This window comes from Sardina pilchardus, chromosome 3, assembly GCF_963854185.1.
Source record: "Sardina pilchardus chromosome 3, fSarPil1.1, whole genome shotgun sequence".
Lineage (NCBI taxonomy): Eukaryota > Metazoa > Chordata > Actinopteri > Clupeiformes > Clupeidae > Sardina > Sardina pilchardus.
Genome location: NC_084996.1, coordinates 16,783,951 through 16,803,194, shown reverse-complemented (window position 1 = coordinate 16,803,194; position 19,244 = coordinate 16,783,951). Strand labels below are relative to the sequence as shown.

Genomic DNA, 19,244 nt, shown 5'->3' with positions numbered 1-19,244 from the left:
TCAAATGTACATGGGCCAACTGTCTATCTGGCATACCGGACGTTTTCCCAGTGGGCCGACGCACCTTAGGGCCGATGGAATATAATATAGGCTAATATTTGGTTCATTGGTTCATTTTCAACACTGACACTAAGCTGATCCAATACAGGCTTTTGTCAGGCCCCACCCCTCCCATTTTGGCTCAGTGCCAAACTTGTGTGAGCGCAAACTCGATAAACCAAGTAACCTACACGTAGAAATTGCGGCCGGTGGCAAAAATAACACCAGTGGCCTCAACAGCGCCCGATATCGCAAGTCGCCTATGTCAGCAACAAGGATGGGTCGTCGTTCTCTCAAAGTTCCCTCTCAAAGTCAAGAGTTCCCTTAGTAAAGATGTGCTGAAAGATTGTGGACTAGACTACAAAATGTCAAGTTATATGCAAATGGTGGTAAGTGTTATAGATTATGGTTGGATCACAGCCACAATCTGTGAGTATCTTAGCTCTTTACACATACAGTGTAAAGGTGTTGATATCAATTGAGAATTGCATATCCTAGTTTGAATTAATTTAATCGTTTCAAATCGTTCAACAAATGACAATTGCTTATATTTATACGTCAATATGGAGATTATGCACTCGAATGCCTAATGTCCACTTTCAGTGTTCCGATTGGAGGGCCGCTTGGGCCAAATATGTCGGAGCAGATCTTTTTGTTTATTAATAGAATGATTTACATATATAGCTTCCTATGTCCAAGGCTTCAAAATCCATACTGTAAGGAGAAACGATGCAGTGCCGATGCAGTGTGATGGTTGTACACTGCAATAGACAGCGGTGAGTACATGTGCCTGTGAGTGTGGGACTGAGAGAGAAAGAGAGAGAGAGAGAGAGAGAGAGAGAGAGAGATCAGGATTATTGGCTCAAATCATGGAGAAAAGGGGTGAAGCATTAATGGATAGAGGGAGTGGGGAAATGAAAGAGAGGCAGACAGGAAGAAAGGACAGACCAAGCATGAAAGAGAGAGGGAGGGTGAGAGAGAAAGAAAAAGAGAGTGATAAATTGGGAGGTGTGCTGACAGAGCGAAACAGGCTACCACCGAAGAAAGGAAATCGTCATTAAGTGTGTGTGGGGGGGGGCGGTTGGGGGAAGAGAGAGAGAGAGAGAGTTAAAGGGGATGGAGTGAGAGGGGGAAAGGCTCTGTGTGTGTGTGTGTGTGTGTGTGTGTGTGTGTGTGTGTGTGTGTGTGTGTGTGTCTGTGTTATGATGCCTATGGCTTGCATGTTTGTGTCTACAGGGGTGGACAATGGGATTCAATGGTAGTGAGGAGGAACTAGAACAATGGCAGTGTAAGGCGGTAATTAAGGAGAGAGTAGGACACGAGAGAAACAACAAAGTAAAAAGAATGAGGAGGAGAAGAGAGATCACGAGGACGTAGGAGTGCATGTTTACATGGGCTAGACATTGTGTGCGTCTGTGTTTACGGTATGTGCATGCATGAAAAGGCTCCCTGAAGACTGAGCGACTGCTCTCTCTTTCTCTCCTCCGGCAGAGGGTATGGTCTCTCCATCACATATTTCCTGCAAACTACATCTTTCAATAATAATCTCGCATGATCATTCACCGTCCCCCCTCTCTCTTTTGTCTTCCTTCTTCCTCATAGTCTCTCTCTCTCTCTCTCTCACACACACACACACACACACACACACACACTTGGTTCATGAGCAGTACCTGATTTCTTCTCACCACTACAACCCACTGTAGTGTGCAGGAGACACCTAAAGGACAACGAATAGAACTGCACTCTAAAAAATACTGCAGTCCCCCCCCCCCCCCCCCCCCCACTCTCTCTCTGTCTTTCTCTCTTCCTCTCACCATGAGTACTCAGTCAACTACAAGCGACTGTTCTTTTTTTTTTCTGTGTGTGTGTGCATTTTAAAGGAGTAAATGAGGTAATCAGTAAAGTGCTTCTGTCTCACGGATCGCCCTCCAGCTGACGGGGTGCTGTGCTTAATGTGTCAGCAGGTAAGATCTGTGCTTATCTGGAGCAATGCTTACACACATACATACATACATACACACACACACGCGCGCGCGCGCACACACACACACACACACACTGACATATATATTTAGTAATACAGAATGCTGACGTGGTCATTGAGAGGGGAGAAATTTCTCCTCCTCATAATATGCCTATTAATGAGACATGCCGAACAACTGAAGTGGTACACGCGCTAAAACCAGACACGCGTCTGCATTCACGGTAGCGAATGTGTTCCTTTGCAAAAACTAAATGCAGAAAGGAAACTGATGCATGACTCTACTGTACACTACAGGAACTCAAAAGACAATTGAAGTGAGTGAAAGTCAGAGGCAGAGAAAGAAAAAGAGACTGGTCTCAGGGATATCAGGCCTGTGTGACTGTTTCATTTTCTAGAACTAACAACATTCTTAAGATAGTTTTAACCCCCATTCTAATCTCTCGTTAAAACCTAATTAATAACACTGCCCTCTCCGGTTAATTACCATCCCTTTATAGTCCTCCTCCAAGCACTCTGGGATTGGAGAGGCATAGAGAGAGAGAGACAAAGAGACGGATATAATTGTGTTAAGCCAAATCACATTTGAACTTGATGGAAACTATTCTTAGCATGGGGACAGGAGAAGTACAATGATAGGAAGACAGAGACAGAGGTGTATGCATGTGTGTGTGTGTGTGTGTGTGTGTGTGTGTGTGTGTTTGAGAGAGAGAGAGAGAGAGAGAGAGAGAGACAGAAACAGCAAGAGTGAGCGAGAGAGAAAGGGAGAGACAGAAACAGCAATAGTGAGCGAGAGAGAAAGGGAGAGACAGAGCAAGAATATGAGAGAGAGAGAGAGCGAGAGAGAGAGAGGAATGGGTGGTCAGACAGCGAGGTAGAAAATGGACAGGAAGGTAGATATGGATACGGTGAGAGACTAGATACAGTAGAAGGGCAAAGGCAATATGAGGTGCTGAAAAAAATGGAAGACACAGAGCTCTAAAAGATTTGCAACAAGAATGAGATGATCAAAGGAACAGAGAATCAAATAATGACCTTAAGGGGAAATACTTTCTAACCACCCCAGACAGATATATGAAGAAATTAGAGTAGAAAACAGGAAGTGATGTCAAAATTGAATTCAGACCAAAAATTGAGGTCACTGTGTCCTTCACAATAGAAGAAGGGTAAATTGTGGGTCACTACAAAAAGAGTAGGCGATGGGATTCGTTGCTACTCCCAAAAGATGATAATGGAACAAATCAAGAGAATGGTTGGAGACGACCTCTGTCAAATTCCTTCACCACTAATTTATTACACCGGACACTTACGCTCCCAGTATTTAAAGTCAGAAGCCATGACCACAGGTCTTTGAGCTAGAACTCATAAAACACATTGACTGAATAGGCTAAGCTACAGAGGCTACCTGTTTTACTGTTTATGTCCATTGCACTGTACATGTGAGGACCCACAAATTCCGCGCAAATAAAGATACAAACGGAGTGGGTTGGTCGTCTACTTGTTGAGCAAGACAGGCTAGTTTTGATTTTATGAACACATCAATGTGATTGAGAATGCGAACTTCTTCATTTTCATACACGTACGAACACAACGGACCACTGCACAGCACAAACACGACCACAAAACACCTATTGCGGTACTTACTCGCTTTGGGTCTGGTTGGGCCCGTGTGCGTAAAGTGTGCGTGTATTCAAACACACACACATTAACACTCAAGTTAATACGTAGAGTCTTAGTTAATTTACAAGGCAGTCTTTCCACCTTATCTTCTTTTTTTCAGTGAAGTGGATCGATGTACTGGTCTGCGGACTGCACAAATCACCAATAATAGCTGATTCTTTGGAGAGATATAATTTCTTCCACAAAAGCAACAGAAACGATTTAATAGCAACGTGATTTAAGTCTACCAGACAATCCTCGTGTGTCTCTTTTTGCTGGTGTCTCGCCTCAACACATGCACAACATTTCCCTGAGCTACGTTAACTTATTTCCACATTCCCCCTTTACCTCAATGCAACTGTATTTTCTCCAACAAGCCTGTACCCTCTGGCTACTGACCAGCGTGTCGTGCCTTGCCCCTATTTTGTATTAATTCTGCTATTCCATTTTTTTGCACGAGCCAATCAAGCGGAATGAACGAGGATACCTCTCTCATTTGTGCCCTACACTCTCCACTGGCACATAGCCTACACCTCTTTTTCTAAAAGCTGTCGTCCAACAATAAAACGCATTCTTCCTTCTGCTCGCTTGGTTTTCCCTCCTTTTAGATCGCAGTCCAGTCGCTGGCCAAACGTGTAAATGAGTCAGACTAGACAATTGCCATAGGCACACATGTGTACTCAGCGTTTAAGTCGACCAAGCTCAGCTCTTATGACAATTCAGGCCTATGCAAGGTTTCTATAATTTCTTTGTACAAATTCTATAATTGAGCTGTTTAGTATCCTCTCTGCCTGAATCTATAGTGAACTGACACCTCCACGCGACATGGGTCCATCGAGTAGCCTACGATCGTCTGCATCTCCCTCTTTCTATCTCTTTACTCGTGTCCCTCCCTCCTGCTCTCTTTAAAGGGATAGGTGATCCCTGGCGTCCCCTGAACCATCACGCCCCAGTTACCGTCAGCAGCCGCCCAGCCGTCCTTCAACATTGCAGGCGTGAGGGCTACGTGCACTGTTCTTGTTCACTTGTTTGCACGGGGGAGATCCCTCGAAGGTTCGCGGAATTTCGGTGTCAGTAGAGGCTGTTGGTGGAGGGAATCACCCGGTCGTGCATGAGATGGGACTACCCCCTGCATTATTTCCACATTAGAAAACTGACTGAACTGAAACTGAATGTGTTTCCAGGCATGGGCCAGGCTAATCTATGGCAAAGATTGCCAGAGATACAGTATGTGTTGTTGTGAGACTCCAGGATTCAGGAAGGCAGGGACATACAGTATGGCTACTCATCTTTCATTCACATGCATCAACTTAAAATGGGAACAACAGACAGTCTGACTTTAGACAGTCAAGATTAAACAATATCAAATATCCCAAAATAATCAATCAACAATCCATCTGTAAGACAAATCACAAGGCGCATGGACAACATTCACTCATATCAATGTAAACTAATACTTTCTAGGCTGTGATCTTACACCTAGGCCTAGTGCACTTACATTTCCTGTGTTTGCTGACATCAGTCTTGCAATCAATTGTCCTGATAAATGTGATCTCTCTTGCCACATACTGTATATGCGGTGGGGGAATGGCTGAAATGCCCACTATGCTGTATGTAAATCAGTAATCAAGTGTAGTTTAACTGTATGTAGCTGTAGCCTACTGTTAGATACTTCCAAACTCATTGGAAAAATGAATGAACACAAAAGCAAAGCAGTGTGATAAGGCTATATCAGACTACGTGGTAGACTGTAGGTTTCTGTATTCAATAAATCCTGAGGGAAGCAATACAGAAATAATAGAATTAGCAGACACCATCCTCTGATGGCTGATTGGCTTCATCTCAAAGTAAAGCCCCATGCCACACAGCATCACTATATTCCTGTCTCCTCAGTGTGCCTTCTTCTCTTTTTTACTTGCTCTGTGCTTCTCTCTCTCTCTCTCTCTCTCTCTCTCTCTCTCTCTCTCTCTCTCTCACTCTCTCTCCGTCTGGCTCATAGCTGGAGGGAGAAGGAAGAGCGGAGTGGAGAGAACAGGTGGGCGGAAGGGAGCGAAGCGGGGCGGAGGGCAGGAGTCTGGTGGATTCAGAGGCTAATTTGTGGGATGGTGCCAAGAAACCTTAGACTGACTCACTTTCTCTTTGTTTGCCCATCTTTCCTTGTCTTGTTTCCTCATCAATGTTTTTTTTTTTTATCTGTCACTATTGATCTGTGTCCTGGCCCACACCAGTTCTTTATGTTTTTGTTTTATTTATCTATCTATCTATACACACACACACACACACACACACACACACACACACACACACACACACACACACACACATACATATATATATACACACACACACACACACATAAATATATTATTCAAGTGTCACATTTGTAATGTTATATTGTTGACCTGATTATGGTGAGTCAGTTAATATTACATACATATGTAGACAGGGATAAGCTCATACTGTATGTTGTGTGTGTGTGCACATGTAGATCGCAATACAAGTATGTGTAAGGATGTCTTTACAGCTCTGGAAATAATTAAAAGACCACAGCACATTTTTCTGATGTCATCCTACAGTTGAGTGACATTTGAATGAGTTGACGGTCATACTCAAATTTGCAGTGGTCTCTTAAATTTTAATATAATTCAGTTAAAATCACCCATTGCATTTTCAGGGTAATAATAATGCTTACAGGAATGAGTTATATAGGTGATAAGGCGGGAGATTCATTAAGGGGCAAAGATGCAGTGTTTGGGGATGCAAATATTACTTACAATAGCAAATATGAACTTACTGCCAAACATATGACAGTGCAACTGTCATGACAGTCATTGGACTGGCGTCAAGCAGACGTTACAGCTGTCTAGCCATATGGCCTCGAATGCATCCGTTGTAAGCAATGTTTATTATTGACTATTGGTGTTCGGACCAAATCTAAAATGTAAGAAATGTAATGACAACAATAGTGAACCTGTGTATTTATTTACATACACTCCTTTGATAGTTACAGCAGTTGAGATTTATGTACCGTACCAATTCAGCTGTATTCCACCCAAAAATCTATTTGTTGGGGAAAGGGGAGGGGAGTGCTTACATCATCAATATTTTTAGCCACCAACTGCCACTGGTCTTGTGTCTGTTCACAGTATGTTGTGTGAGTGTGTATGTGTGTGTGTGTGTGTGTGTGTTGTGTTCACAATGTGTGTGTGTGTGTGTGTGTGTGTGTGTACCATCTCTTTTAGTCATCGAGTGTGTACTTGAGTGTGTGTGTGTGTGTGTGTGTGTGTGTGTGTGTGTGTGTGAGAGAGAGTGAGTGTGTGTGTGCGCACCATCTCGTCCATCTCTGTGTGAGACTGCTTAGTCAGCAGTATTCTCTTACAGCCTCACCCATTCTCTACATCTCTCCCAGCCCTGGGATTGCACTGGTGCTAGCCTCTTACAGAGTCTAGGGGTTTCAACTCAACATGTATGCACTTGTGGCCAGCTATACTTCCAACTGCACACATTTGTACTCACAAAAAATGCATAGTGCTGCAGTAGCCACTACAAACAGATCAATAAATCAATCTTAATCACTATATTCAAAATATTCAAAAATGTTTTTTTTTTAATAATCGACTACTTCATACTGTATATCAATATATTTTCCGAAACAGCTACTGAGAGACAAAAACAAAACCAAAAAAAAAGTCCTGTGCACATGGTGGTTTCCACACCCTGTACATTTGAGGTGTGCTAGGTGCTGAGGCGCTGGGGCTGGCCTTGGTGTGACAGGGTGCGAGGCAGGGCAGGAGTTGTGAAACTGTCCCTGTACAGAGAGGTGTAGGCCCCGTGCGGCACGGGCACAGAGCGGCGCGCCAGCCGAGGGCAACACGAGGCGGCGGACGGGGCTTTGTGGCCGGGCATGTGGCTGTAGGCAGAGCTCTTTGTCAGTCCTTCGGGGAGTGGTTTAGCCGGGCCAGAGTGCGATAAGTTCAGCTCAGAGCTTGGGAGGGATGTGGGGGGTCAGAGTGCAAGAGCAGAGTGAGAGAGAGGGAGAAAGAGAGAGGGATAGAGAGAGAGAGAGAGAAAAAAAGAGTGTAAGTCAGTGGTCGGTGTTAAGGTGCTCTCTCACTAGTCCATTAGCTTTTCAGCTTTATTACTATACCAGCCATTTGCATAGTTTGTAGGCCACTGGAGGGAAGCACTTCTTCCTCTTTTACCATATATCTACAGCCCCATATATCTGGCCTGTCCAGAGCACTTCCCTCTCCCCAGAAGCAAACAGGGGAGGCTCCGTACAGTCTCTTAACGCTAATTATTTGGACCGAGGTCAGCTCTCTCTCTCCTGTCACAATTACTGACGTGTGCAACTGTGTAGGGTAAGTAGCCTACGCACGCGTGCGCGTGTGTGTGTGTGTGTGTCTGTGTTTGTGTGTGTGTGTGTGTGTGTGTTTGACTATCTGTGTGTGTTGTGGTCAGAGCATTATGATGGCAGTGAGGGCTTATGTGCACGTGCCTTTATAACGGCTAACTTATCAGTGATGTGCTTGTTCAAGAGGTAATTTCTGTATGATTGGTCCTGCATTTTTACGATAAAATCAGCTGGCTGTTCTTTCTATGGACCATCCAAATCTTCAACCAAGATTTTGAACACATTTCAATGATCTCTTACATAAAACAAAAACACTGTAGCGAACTCTACCATAAAAGAAAATGATATGCAAGGCAAGACATATTAACCACTCAAACATTATTCTCTGTATTGCTGTCGGAAGACACCTCAATGTAGAAGGCGCCTCAATGTAGAACTACACTGTTAGGTGTCTCACACATTCAATCTTCTATTCAAGTGTTGCCCTCTGGTGGCCATCTAAATTCTACATCCTCACTACATCCCAACCGCCACTGACGGAGCCTCACCTGTTAAAGTGCCTGTAATCTCTGTGAGCGGTGCTGAGTGCTGGACCTGGAGGGGGAATGGTCTGATCTGCAGCCATCTTTCCATACAAGGCCTGAAGAATTATCCAGAAAAGGGGGAAACAATTCCTAACTGCAAACATGCTGTAATTAGACATACCTATATGTAAGTCATGTATGAAATGGAGTTTGGAATTTTGTGTCATTGTTGAAAATAAATAAACAAATAAAGACCCTTAAAACCAGTGTGATGGTGTGGTTTGGGCTGTGATGAACTCTGGCAGAGCCCCAATGATGGGAGCTGATCAGATTGCTGCCTCACCAGTAACTCATTGCCGGGTGCAGTAGAGGGGCTGATGCATGCTGGCTGACCCCTGTAGTTGCCACGTGCTTCACTGGTTGGGCTGGGAAGCACCCGTAAGGCCCAGCAATTCTTAATCTACAAGTAATAATTAAAACATATCACAGACATGAGACAGCAAAACACAAAACACACACACATACACGTTAGCATACAAAGGATTATTAATCATCTTGAAAGAAACATAAAGTGAGGACAGACCAGATTTTGTCACATTTGTTCATGTGTTTGATAGATACATATCTATCTCTGGTGTTTACCTATACTATGATCTAGCCTGATTGAAAATAATCATCTTTCCATATCTACAGGGTTAAGTAGGCCACCTTAAAGTGGTGGATTCACATAGAACCACTGATCTGAAGTTCACTACACACTACACAGTCTGAATACAGTTTTCTGCAACATTACAGGGCTAATTCTTTACCCTTGTCTCCTTACCCTGCGGTTTAAATCAGCCATTGTGTGGGTCTTCCAGTGTGGTGGAGCCAAGGGGTACTTAACGTCAGCCAGTGGTCCAGTCAGTGGCTTCCTGCAGTGCTCAATATGTGAGGTGGGTGCGAAGATGGAGGCTGCAGGGATGCGAGGCCTGTAGTCAAGTGAGAGAGGCGCCGGGCCCTCCTGGGAGCAAAAGACAGGATTTTATAACATAACCTTTATGACCTTGGAGTTGGCTCACTTCTGCCCAGCGGCTATCTACAGCAGGTCTATGTGAATCATGGTAAAGAAATGCAACACTCAACGTGAACCTTTTGCCTATTTTTTACAGCTATGACATACACATGTAATAGTAGTCCAGGCCTACTTGCAGGCTAAAACAAAACTTACTATCATACAATGTCAATGACAATTTTTATAAATATTATAAAATGATGACAGAATCTGTGCTCTGTAGGACAGAGGTTCCCAAATTTAAGACTACTGAGGCCGAATTTAATTTCTAAAAATCTTTTGCAGCTTACCCAAACATTTAATCACAAGTCTGAGATGAGACAAAGATAGAGTAGTTCCTTATCATTTATTTAATGGCATTTGAACAATTACGCATGCATCGTGATGCACTAAACTAGGCCTATTACAACCCCCACTCCATTATAGACACTTAAGTGTACTGTTACCCACAATCCGTCAATGACAACCCCATCAATATGTTCCAGATCAACATCAAGTCTGAAGAACGTCAGTTTGAATTCAATTCAATTCAAAAACGTTGTTTTTCCGTAAGAAACTCAATGTGTGAAAAACATCATTGCATACATACAAATACACAAATAAAATGTACAGTAAGTGATGGATGCAGGCACAAAGCTTGACATGGCTCTTTTAGTCCTCAAGGTGAGAGATCCATACCTTTGGCCTGAAGGAGGCAGTAGACGGTATTGGCTTTTTAGTGAGCGACTGTTGTCCACAGCTATTTGAGTTCATGTAGTCCTTCTGTTATAAATACTAATATGTGATTCCTGCTCCAATCCAATTATTTTACTGTTCATTGTTAGAATTGTGTTTAATGGGTTGAAATGAATATTGGATAGTGCATCAAACCAGGCTGATATATCAAAAGTCACTATGGATTCAGTGAAACATCTGAAGAGCTCTTTTCCCAAAAGCTATAAATCCATTTTTGAAAACATTAATAAGTCCTGTTACTTAATTGTGTATTTCAGGTTATATCAATACAAATGCAGTTGTTTTGTTTTGATTGGGTAAAGATAAATCAACTAAACATAACCCAATTACAGTTCTACTGAAATTACTAGGAAAACACAATTTTAAAACATTATTCATGAAAATCCATTAAAATGGTGGATATGGCATTTTGGAAAAGAACTCTTCATCTGTTGAAAGCTGTTACGCTGATTGGTGGACCAGGAGTTTGCACATTATCCTCAGGAAGAAGAGGCGACACTTTTCAGAAATTGCTTTTGTGTTTGGTTGGAACTTAAGGTGAGTTTGTGGTCAATTATTGACCCCAGATATCTGTACATTTCTCCCTCTCTATTGGCTGGTTGTTGACTGACAGAGTGGGGATCCTGGGTGGTTCCTTACGGAAGTCGATGACCAGCTCTTTTGTCTTGGAGGCGATGAGGTCGAGGAAGTTCTGCCTGCACCAATCAGCAAAAAAGTCCCTCTCAGCCTGAAGTGGCTACTGTGATTGAGTGGTGTCCGTGATCACAGTGTCATCCAAGTATTTAATGTTTTAATTTGTGTGTACAGAACTGGTGAGATAACAGAGACTTGTGGATCAGGTCTGGGTTTACACCCATCTGGAGTAGTTTCTGACCCATCAGATAGAGTTGCACAGTGTTAAAGGCACTTGAGAAGTCCACAAACACCATTCTGATATATGACTTGGGCTTCTCCAGGTGGGTATAGGCTCCATGTAGCAGAGTTAGTATGGCATCATCCACACCCCTGTGCTGGTTGTATGCAAACTGTGGGGGGTTAACATGCATATTGACCACCCTCTGAAGCTGGGAAAGTACAAGCCTCTAAAAGCCTATCATTAGGATGTTAAAGCCACAGGTCGATAATCATATTGTCACATGTGGGGTTGCTCTTTTTGACAACAGGGCAGATGACTGAGGATTTCTACTCTGATGAGATTGAATGTTCTACCAGTGAGCTGTTGAAAAGGTCACAAAAGATACCGGCCGCCTGACTGACTGCTGCCAGAGGCGGACATCCCGGGTTCAGAATGTAAAAGTCTTGCCAAGTATTTGATCCAACCAACCAGCTCATCCTAGCCTAATTGACAGCCAGGTACTGTAAATCAGATAATCACCTGTGTTAAGTGCACAGGTAAGAATATATGGCAGGACTTTCATTTCTGAAGGATGGATGGGATGTCTGACTTTGGAGTTATTTAATCATTGATTTTTTTCGGTATCTCTTTCATCTCAACCTTAATTACAAAATGTAATTTAACACAACAATGTATGTAGGCTAGGCCTAATGATGTACCTGGGTTACCTGTGCGTACATAGGCTATAACCTAGGCTACATCATAAACCAATCATAGACTATAACTTACAGATAACACAGGCTTAGCCTACTGTACCTTCAATCTGCTGCTATTTGTATGGAAGGGTGGAGGGTGAACAAATTTGTGGCCGATTCCAGTGCTAGTGAGTTCTGCGCTTCGTCGGTCGCAAGTCTTCATGTTGAAATGATTCCTTTAGCCCACTTTCCAGTCTACACCATCGATGCTGTAGCAGAGGAGAAGTATGTCCTCGGTGTATTTATTCAGGAAGTAAGCAAAAAATCAAGCTGGCTAGTAAACACTAACTGTAAGCTAACTGTATGACTTAGTTAGTACTTGTAACTGGACAACAACATTAGCAAGTAGTCTAGAGAGACATCCATTCGTGTTCTTCTTCAGTCATTCTGTGAAGTCTGTTTCGTTACCATAGAAACGCCTTCAGGGAAGTCTGCTGGGGGCGCCTGCTTGCGCGTGCGCCTTCTGTGTAATAAGTGCATTATGTGCAATTTCAATGAGAATTTCAAACAAGTAAAATTCCCTCTTTCTATGTAAGCTAGTTTAAATTCCCTTTTTAAAATATAGTTTGGCGTAAATAATGAATTTTGGCAAATAACGACACCTTGATATGTTAAATAATCTATTTAGAGACTCCTTTAACTTACTTTAGGGCAGGCCTAGGCTAGATAAAACACCAACTTTTTTCCCTTCTTTATCTTTGGGTAGCCTACATGGGTGGGCATAACCTTACGAAAGAAGTAGTCTACTACTTTAACTCCCTCGGACAGACCGCACCCGTCCATCTGTAAATTTAGACAAAAAACAAGTAGCCTAGTAAACCTCAAAATACTAACCGCACCCCCACGTCACTGTTGTCGTTGTCGTAGGCTACTGCGCATGGTAATATCACCCCACCCATGTCCTATTGATAGGGGCTCTCCCTGTTTTGACAGTGCACGTGAGGGTCATTCATGGATAACAACGTTGAGAAAAATGGTAACATACTTTTCAACCCAAATAGCGTTACACTATGTGAATTTTCTTGATTGTTGTAAAGGTTGTCAATAACTCGATGATTGTCTTCGTGTGGTACAGACTTTATTATAGGCTACCTAACAGAGCAGAATATTTTCTACCTTGAGGTTTAATCCTTCACTTTTTGATGATTTGAAACCTGTTTTGAAACCTACTGATAACCTTAAATATACATGGCCAAATATAAATGTACTTTAGCTCAATAAAATGCCAATCATATTAATGTAGGCTATAGTTTAGGCTATGTTGAAAAAGAAAATGCTATAACTCTATTATTTTGGAGTTGTTGTTCCATAAAGGTCTGTCATGCTGTTCTAGAAAAGCCCAGTGAGATAGGGCCTCAGCTTGGTTTTAAAATGTGTGTGCATAAAATGTGTTTTATAGACTAATACATGATGTCCTTTACACAGGCTGATCCAGAGCTATGCCTTGAGATGGGAGGTTATGATGCAGACTCTTTTGTTGATCCTCCAGACCCAGAGCTTATTTGTACCATATGTCAGGGTGTTCTTAGATGTCCAGTGCGGGCACCTTGCCATCACATCTTCTGCAAAAAGTGCATATTACAGTGGCTGAAAAGGTGCTGTTTCATACTGTTACCCAATTAAACTTTGCCCATTGCAAACCTTTGTTAACTTGGTTTAAGACATTTGGATGTTGCTTTTTTTCCAGGCAGGAGACGTGCCCTTGTTGTCGAAAGCCAATCAATCATAACTTGATATTAGTTATGTACAAATTGAGCAAGTCAATTGGCCGCATGAAGATTAAGGTAAGTCACTGTGTAAGAAAATGTATGCTGTAGGCTGGAGTAATACAAAAAATTAAAAGTTTCTTTGACAGCACTGATCAGAGCACACCACAGATGTGATCCGTCCATTCACTCTCTTCCTGCAGTGCAAGAATGAGATCCGTGGCTGCCGTGCTACTTTTCCACTGGCCGAGCAATACTGCCACAGCCTGGGCTGCGTGTACGAGCTGGTGGGGTGCCCGTACCGTGGGTGCCGCGCCCAACTGCTGCGTCGCGACCTGGAGACCCACGCGCGCCACTGCGAGCACTGGAGCCAGCCCTGCCACATGGGATGCGGAGCTCAGCTGAGCCAGGGCACGCGGGCACAGCACAACTGCTACCAGCAGCTGCGGCTGCAGCATGAGGCACAGCGGCAGAGCCACCGCGCCGTCGCCATCGCACTCCAGAGGAAGATGCGGCGCATGCAGAAGGCCATGGCACACATGAAGGAGCAGATCACCCTGATCTGTGAGAGCCTGGAGGTGATGGATGAGCAACAGGAGGGAGAGGATGAGGGCAGCAACAGTGAGAGAGACACCATTAGGTGCTTCTGAAGAATGCTCTGTGGACTAGACTGGAATGATTTGTCATGTTGCATTCAAAGTTTTTTTTGTCATAAACACATGTAAAGTGTACCAAATACAATGACATTCTTACATGAGTGCTTCTTACAGGCTAGACAGTTAATAATAGGAGTGCAATACTGCAACAGAAAAAATATCATCAGAAAACTAAAAACAGAGACAGCAATAGAAGTGTAATTGAGTGTGTTGTATTGAAAAGTCTAATGCCATTGGAATTGACACTTAGAATAACAGTAAGTGAGTAGGCTATCTAGGCCACAGAAAGAGGCCTAGCCTATTTGTCATATGTCATAGATAGTGCTGTGACAAACTTTTCAACAAAAATAAAATAAATATATATATTTGAATTAAGCCCACTGTAAGCCCATCTTTAAATGCAGATAGGAAAACATTGGTATTTACATTGTCATTATTTATTTAACCCCATACTCGTAAACAAGAAGTCAGAGGGCTAGTAGATGAGCACCTTCAGAGCACCATAGACAGTAAAGCAGAGCACCGCACCCTTGCTTGGGGAACAAACGAAATATCGCGATAGTTCTGGCTCAATAAAGCTAACCGGAACCTACGTCTATCCTTCTTCTTCCTGCTAATAGAAATCACGTAAGTCGTGCATTCAGCTCTTTGGTAAAAAATCTACTTATTATCTTAGTAATCATAGCATCTAGAGTTGTAAACTTGTTATTTATAGCTACCTGTGACTTAAACATTGATATTGCCTGTGATATTTACACGTTGTTCACCAGAGAACATTTTAATAAAGCCTTTATAGCTGATGGGTCATTGATAAATGGCGCCAGTCACTGCTTCTCATAGCTTCTAACGTTATGCTGGCTCTCTATACATAACATACGAGTAATGCATTGACGCTATGCATTTAAATATTTGTTATTGTACCCAATTCTAATTCGGTTTAAGTGATATGTGTTACCGTACTACCATTAGGCACCTAAATGTTACCGCTAACAGGAAATGAGCGTGCCTTAGCTAACGTTAGCGCTGGTTTTCCCAGGCATTGGAAACCCACGTTGTTCTCATGATATTCAGGCATTAGCATAGTCTCTAGTTGTCTAGTGACCGGATTTCTTGTGGTCTGATTTATGAGTGTTTGATTGTGTCTATGTGTTTTCTCTTGTAGCAAATGGCGGACGACGCCGGTGGTAGAGGAGGTTTTCGCGGAGGTTTCGGCACCGGGGGCCGAGGTCGTGGCCGTGGACGCGGCAGAGGCCGCGGACGTGGTCGTGGGGCCAGGGGTGGCAAGTCCGAGGACAAGGAGGTACCGTAAATGAACATTTATCATCTTAGGAACATGGCTGAATTAAAGCCTTCAGTTAGAAGTACCTTGGACCCTGGATATACTTTATTGATATACCTTTACTTGGAGAACTAATATTAACAGACTATCTGACTTGGCTTTCTGTCTGCAGTGGGTGCCTGTGACCAAGCTTGGTCGCCTTGTTAAGGACATGAAAATCAAGTCCCTGGAGGAGATTTACCTGTACTCCCTCCCCATCAAAGAGTCGGAAATCATTGATTTCTTCCTGGGCACTGCACTGAAGGATGAGGTTCTGAAGATCATGCCTGTGCAGAAGCAGACCAGGGCTGGACAGCGTACCAGGTTCAAGGTGAGCTGGCCTCTGATACAGAAGATCCCATTGTGTGTTTACTTATGAAATGTAATTAGTATTGATCCAGATGGAGTAGCTAAGTAAATGGAATAACTTTGAGCATTTATTGTAATGTGTATTTGCTGATGGTCAAGATGTTTGGACATGTGATCAGTTTTTATTTATTTTTTAAAGGCTTTTGTTGCCATTGGTGACTACAATGGTCATGTTGGCCTGGGAGTGAAGTGCTCCAAAGAGGTAGCAACTGCCATTCGTGGTGCCATCATCTTGGCCAAGCTGTCTATCGTCCCTGTGAGGAGAGGCTACTGGGGTAACAAGATCGGAAAGCCCCATACTGTACCCTGCAAGGTGAGATAAATTGGCTTTTGCGTTATTGTTTTGAGACTCCATTTGATTATTCCTGTTGTGGATATTGTGATTTTGATCATTCAACGGTTTCTTGACCCTCTTGTTTTCTATGTTTCAGGTTACTGGCCGCTGTGGCTCAGTACTGGTGCGTCTGATTCCCGCCCCCCGTGGTACTGGCATCGTGTCTGCTCCCGTTCCCAAGAAGCTGCTCATGATGGCTGGTATTGATGATTGCTACACCTCTGCTAGAGGCTGCACAGCCACCCTGGGCAACTTTGGTGAGTTTGATTTTACCCGCTGGTAGGGTAGCTATTGCCTACATAACAAAGTGATGGGCCTCTCCCTCTCTGGTTTGGCAGTGTCTTTCCATGGTGCTTGCCGGGTTTCAAGGGAGAGACAGCAATGAGTGCTCTAATGCACGGCAGGGAATGCCATATGTGGTTTTCCTGTTCCTTAAATGCACTTCAACAGTCTTTTTCAGTAATTCAAATTAGACTTTTTGGTGGTCAATAACAATTCATTTGAGGTAACTGACTGCTTTCTCCTTGTAGCCAAGGCAACATTCGATGCCATTTCCAAGACCTACAGCTACCTGACCCCAGACCTCTGGAAGGAGACTGTGTTCACAAAGTCTCCTTATCAGGTGAGTTTTTTGAATCGGTTGAAAGCTGTTAATGGTATTTGTATTTAATATTTGAAAGTAACACTTCCTCTGGTCCTGACTTGTTCAATCTTTCCTCTATAGGAATTCACGGATCATCTGGCAAAGACCCACTCAAGGGTTGCTGTACAGAAGGCTCTCCAGGCAGCCGCATAACATTTTGTACAACAGATGAAGTAAAATGTTGAATCCATTTTTGTCTCTTGTAATTTATCTTATTTTATATAATTCAAAGAGGATATGGGGGTTTGGGCTGGGTGGATAAGTAGTGCAGTCAGTATCCCTGGTGCCATGTTTGTACCAACCTTCCTCAGTGCTGAGTCCTTGCATTAAGTGGCAGACCATTAATGTTTTAGGGGGTATTCACACCTGCCTTGTTTAGTTCGATTAAAACGAACTCAAGTTTGTTTTTTGCTTGGTTCGGACTTTTTTGACTGGTGTGAATACAATCACTCGAACTCTAGTGCGGACCAAACAAGCGGACCGAGACCCAGCTGAGGAGGTGGTCTCGGAGCGGTTCCTATCGTACCCTGGTGCGGTTCGTTTATGGTGTGAAAGCAGACCGACCTCGATCCGACCCAGTTACAGAAATCTACCTTTTTTGGATTTGACGAGCTCCCGTAGTTTTTGCGCATTATGGGAAATGTAGGATAGCTCCGTGACGCACAACAGCTGTAAGCAGCAGTGGGCTAACGCTCTTTTGCCAACAATAATTTGATTTTGCATCTCCTACCCGTTCCGCCTTCCGTAGGCCTGCTGTTAGCATGTTGGACACATATGAGAGCTCTTCTCAGCTGTTTTGTTGCACGTCTTCGTCGATGCAAAATTACGAGCATGATATTGTTAAACTTGTATCAAACGGTCTTGACGCTCAAGCACTTCTGCAAAGCTGTAACTGTATAAACTATAGTGCTAGGATAATAACGAGTACAGTACGCAAACATAGTATTTACGTGGGCCAACTTTGACTTTGGCTTCCTATTCTTCACCCCACCTACACGTTTACCAGCCAATGGTTGAACGACCTTAGCACATGTGCTTTTGTTTATAAATTCTGGTCCGGTTGCAATTAATCACGGTGTGAAAGCGAACCGCACTAAAAAAGAAAAAAAGAAAAAAAGATTGGTCCGGACCAAGTAAGTGAACTAACGGACCTTCCTGGTGTGAATACGCCCTTTAACTTGAGGTGAAACCGAACTGGCAGTTAATGTTTGATTGTCCCAAACATAGGCTAAAATAGTGTGGATTTGGAACTCTCTGGTCTAGTGTTCATGAACGGAGACCACGGTATTAAAATGGGTCTAGAAGGGTTTGTGCTTACATGCGGTAGTAGCTCAGGAGGTTGTGCTTACATGCAGTAGAAGCTCAGGAGATTGTGGACTTGTCCAGTGACTGGAAGGTTTCTGGGTTGAGCTACAACTCCTGACCCCATTCAAGTGTCCTAGAGCAGACACTGCTCCTGAGCAGGTGGGTGGCATGCATGGCAGCATCCACCATTGGTATGCTGGTATGGGTGAGTGGTGCATGATTAACACGCTTTGGGTTTTTAAAGTGTTATGTAAATGCCGTCCATTTACCAAAATATGGTTAAATATTTAGTCATTAACAGAGGAATCACATTTGTGGGAAGTCTCATCCACATTTCTGCGGAGTTTATTCAGAACAGTGATGGGGCCTAGAATAGAAGTGGCTGATTTCAAACCCAGTGTGAGCCTCCTTTCTGACCAGTGGTTTTCCTATACAACATTTGAACTGCAAGTCACTGACTGCCGTTGTGTACTTGTACCAACAGTTTCCTAAATACTGTAATACTTCAGGGCTAGGTGATAAATTTTAGAATTCGTAGGCAAAGTGTAGATCACCAGGTACTGGTCCTCATATTGGTTCAAATGTGAATACTCGAGCGGAGACTAGTTTATGGGCCTCACTAAGATTACAGTATGGTCTGCAGACCGAGTAGACCACAAGTAATACCAGGGGTAAAGCTTCAGTGGTCCTTAATTTGTAACATTGACCCGTCATTCTACCTCAACATTGAGGTTCCATTCCACTGTGGTTAAGGACCATTTAAGTATAACTGGTTAGTTCAGGGATTCCTTGATTACGGGGAAATCAAAAGTAAGGGATGAGTTCAGTAGGCGTCTCAACTGAATTTACTATGCACATTTCTACTTTAATAGTTTTAAGGTCAAAAGACAGACATTTACAACTGGTGACATGAAGGGATTTTGGTTAATGGTTGTAAATATCCAATATTTGTCAGACAAGGCCTTCTGCTGCATCTT

At 43.2% G+C, this 19,244-nt stretch overlaps 3 protein-coding genes across 4 annotated transcripts; 2 read left to right on the top strand and 1 right to left on the bottom strand.

Moving 5' to 3' along the window:
- Window positions 1–7,300: 7,300 nt before the first annotated feature.
- Window positions 7,301–12,322, bottom strand: zgc:193811 (uncharacterized protein LOC559801 homolog). Of its 2 annotated transcripts, none has more exons than XM_062532165.1 (5): window positions 11,998–12,322; window positions 9,381–9,560; window positions 8,901–9,017; window positions 8,582–8,673; window positions 7,301–7,664 (listed from the first exon to the last, which is right to left on the bottom strand). In XM_062532165.1, exons 1-5 carry the CDS (start codon window positions 12,097–12,099, stop codon window positions 7,415–7,417), a joined length of 741 nt encoding a protein of 246 aa, XP_062388149.1. In that variant the 5' UTR covers window positions 12,100–12,322; the 3' UTR covers window positions 7,301–7,414. The 2 variants fall into 2 exon arrangements, with proteins under 2 accessions (XP_062388149.1, XP_062388150.1); XM_062532166.1 differs by having other exon boundaries at window positions 9,381–9,557.
- LOC134076883 (RING finger protein 151-like) lies at window positions 11,682–14,673 on the top strand. Its single transcript, XM_062532164.1, has 5 exons — window positions 11,682–11,699; window positions 12,804–12,912; window positions 13,362–13,531; window positions 13,624–13,720; window positions 13,846–14,673. The coding sequence occupies exons 2-5, from the start codon at window positions 12,814–12,816 to the stop codon at window positions 14,290–14,292; spliced, it is 813 nt and encodes a 270-aa protein (XP_062388148.1). The 5' UTR covers window positions 11,682–11,699; window positions 12,804–12,813; the 3' UTR covers window positions 14,293–14,673.
- A 132-nt stretch (window positions 14,674–14,805) lies between these two features.
- Window positions 14,806–17,152, top strand: rps2 (ribosomal protein S2). The gene is made up of 7 exons (XM_062532163.1): window positions 14,806–14,925; window positions 15,461–15,598; window positions 15,750–15,947; window positions 16,125–16,298; window positions 16,417–16,576; window positions 16,850–16,941; window positions 17,044–17,152. Exons 2-7 carry the CDS (start codon window positions 15,464–15,466, stop codon window positions 17,113–17,115), a joined length of 831 nt encoding a protein of 276 aa, XP_062388147.1. The 5' UTR covers window positions 14,806–14,925; window positions 15,461–15,463; the 3' UTR covers window positions 17,116–17,152.
- Window positions 17,153–19,244: the final 2,092 nt, after the last annotated feature.

What these genes read in the sequence shown, in the direction of transcription:
- zgc:193811 (XM_062532165.1), bottom strand. Translation starts at nt 12,099, where the DNA reads ATGAAGACTTGCGACCGACGAAGCGCAGAACTCACTAGCACTGGAATC. An exon ending in CAAATAGCAGCAGATTGAAG is followed by an intron (nt 9,561 to 11,997) that starts GTACAGTAGGCT and finishes TTTTGCTCCCAG; the next exon opens with GAGGGCCCGGCGCCTCTCTC. An exon ending in CACCCGGCAATGAGTTACTG is followed by an intron (nt 8,674 to 8,900) that starts GTGAGGCAGCAA and finishes ATAATTCTTCAG; the next exon opens with GCCTTGTATGGAAAGATGGC.
- LOC134076883 (XM_062532164.1), top strand. Translation starts at nt 12,814, where the DNA reads ATGGTAATATCACCCCACCCATGTCCTATTGATAGGGGCTCTCCCTGT. An exon ending in ATATTACAGTGGCTGAAAAG is followed by an intron (nt 13,532 to 13,623) that starts GTGCTGTTTCAT and finishes CTTTTTTTCCAG; the next exon opens with GCAGGAGACGTGCCCTTGTT. An exon ending in TTGGCCGCATGAAGATTAAG is followed by an intron (nt 13,721 to 13,845) that starts GTAAGTCACTGT and finishes CTCTTCCTGCAG; the next exon opens with TGCAAGAATGAGATCCGTGG.
- rps2 (XM_062532163.1), top strand. Translation starts at nt 15,464, where the DNA reads ATGGCGGACGACGCCGGTGGTAGAGGAGGTTTTCGCGGAGGTTTCGGC. An exon ending in CCCATACTGTACCCTGCAAG is followed by an intron (nt 16,299 to 16,416) that starts GTGAGATAAATT and finishes TCTATGTTTCAG; the next exon opens with GTTACTGGCCGCTGTGGCTC. An exon ending in TCACAAAGTCTCCTTATCAG is followed by an intron (nt 16,942 to 17,043) that starts GTGAGTTTTTTG and finishes TTTCCTCTATAG; the next exon opens with GAATTCACGGATCATCTGGC.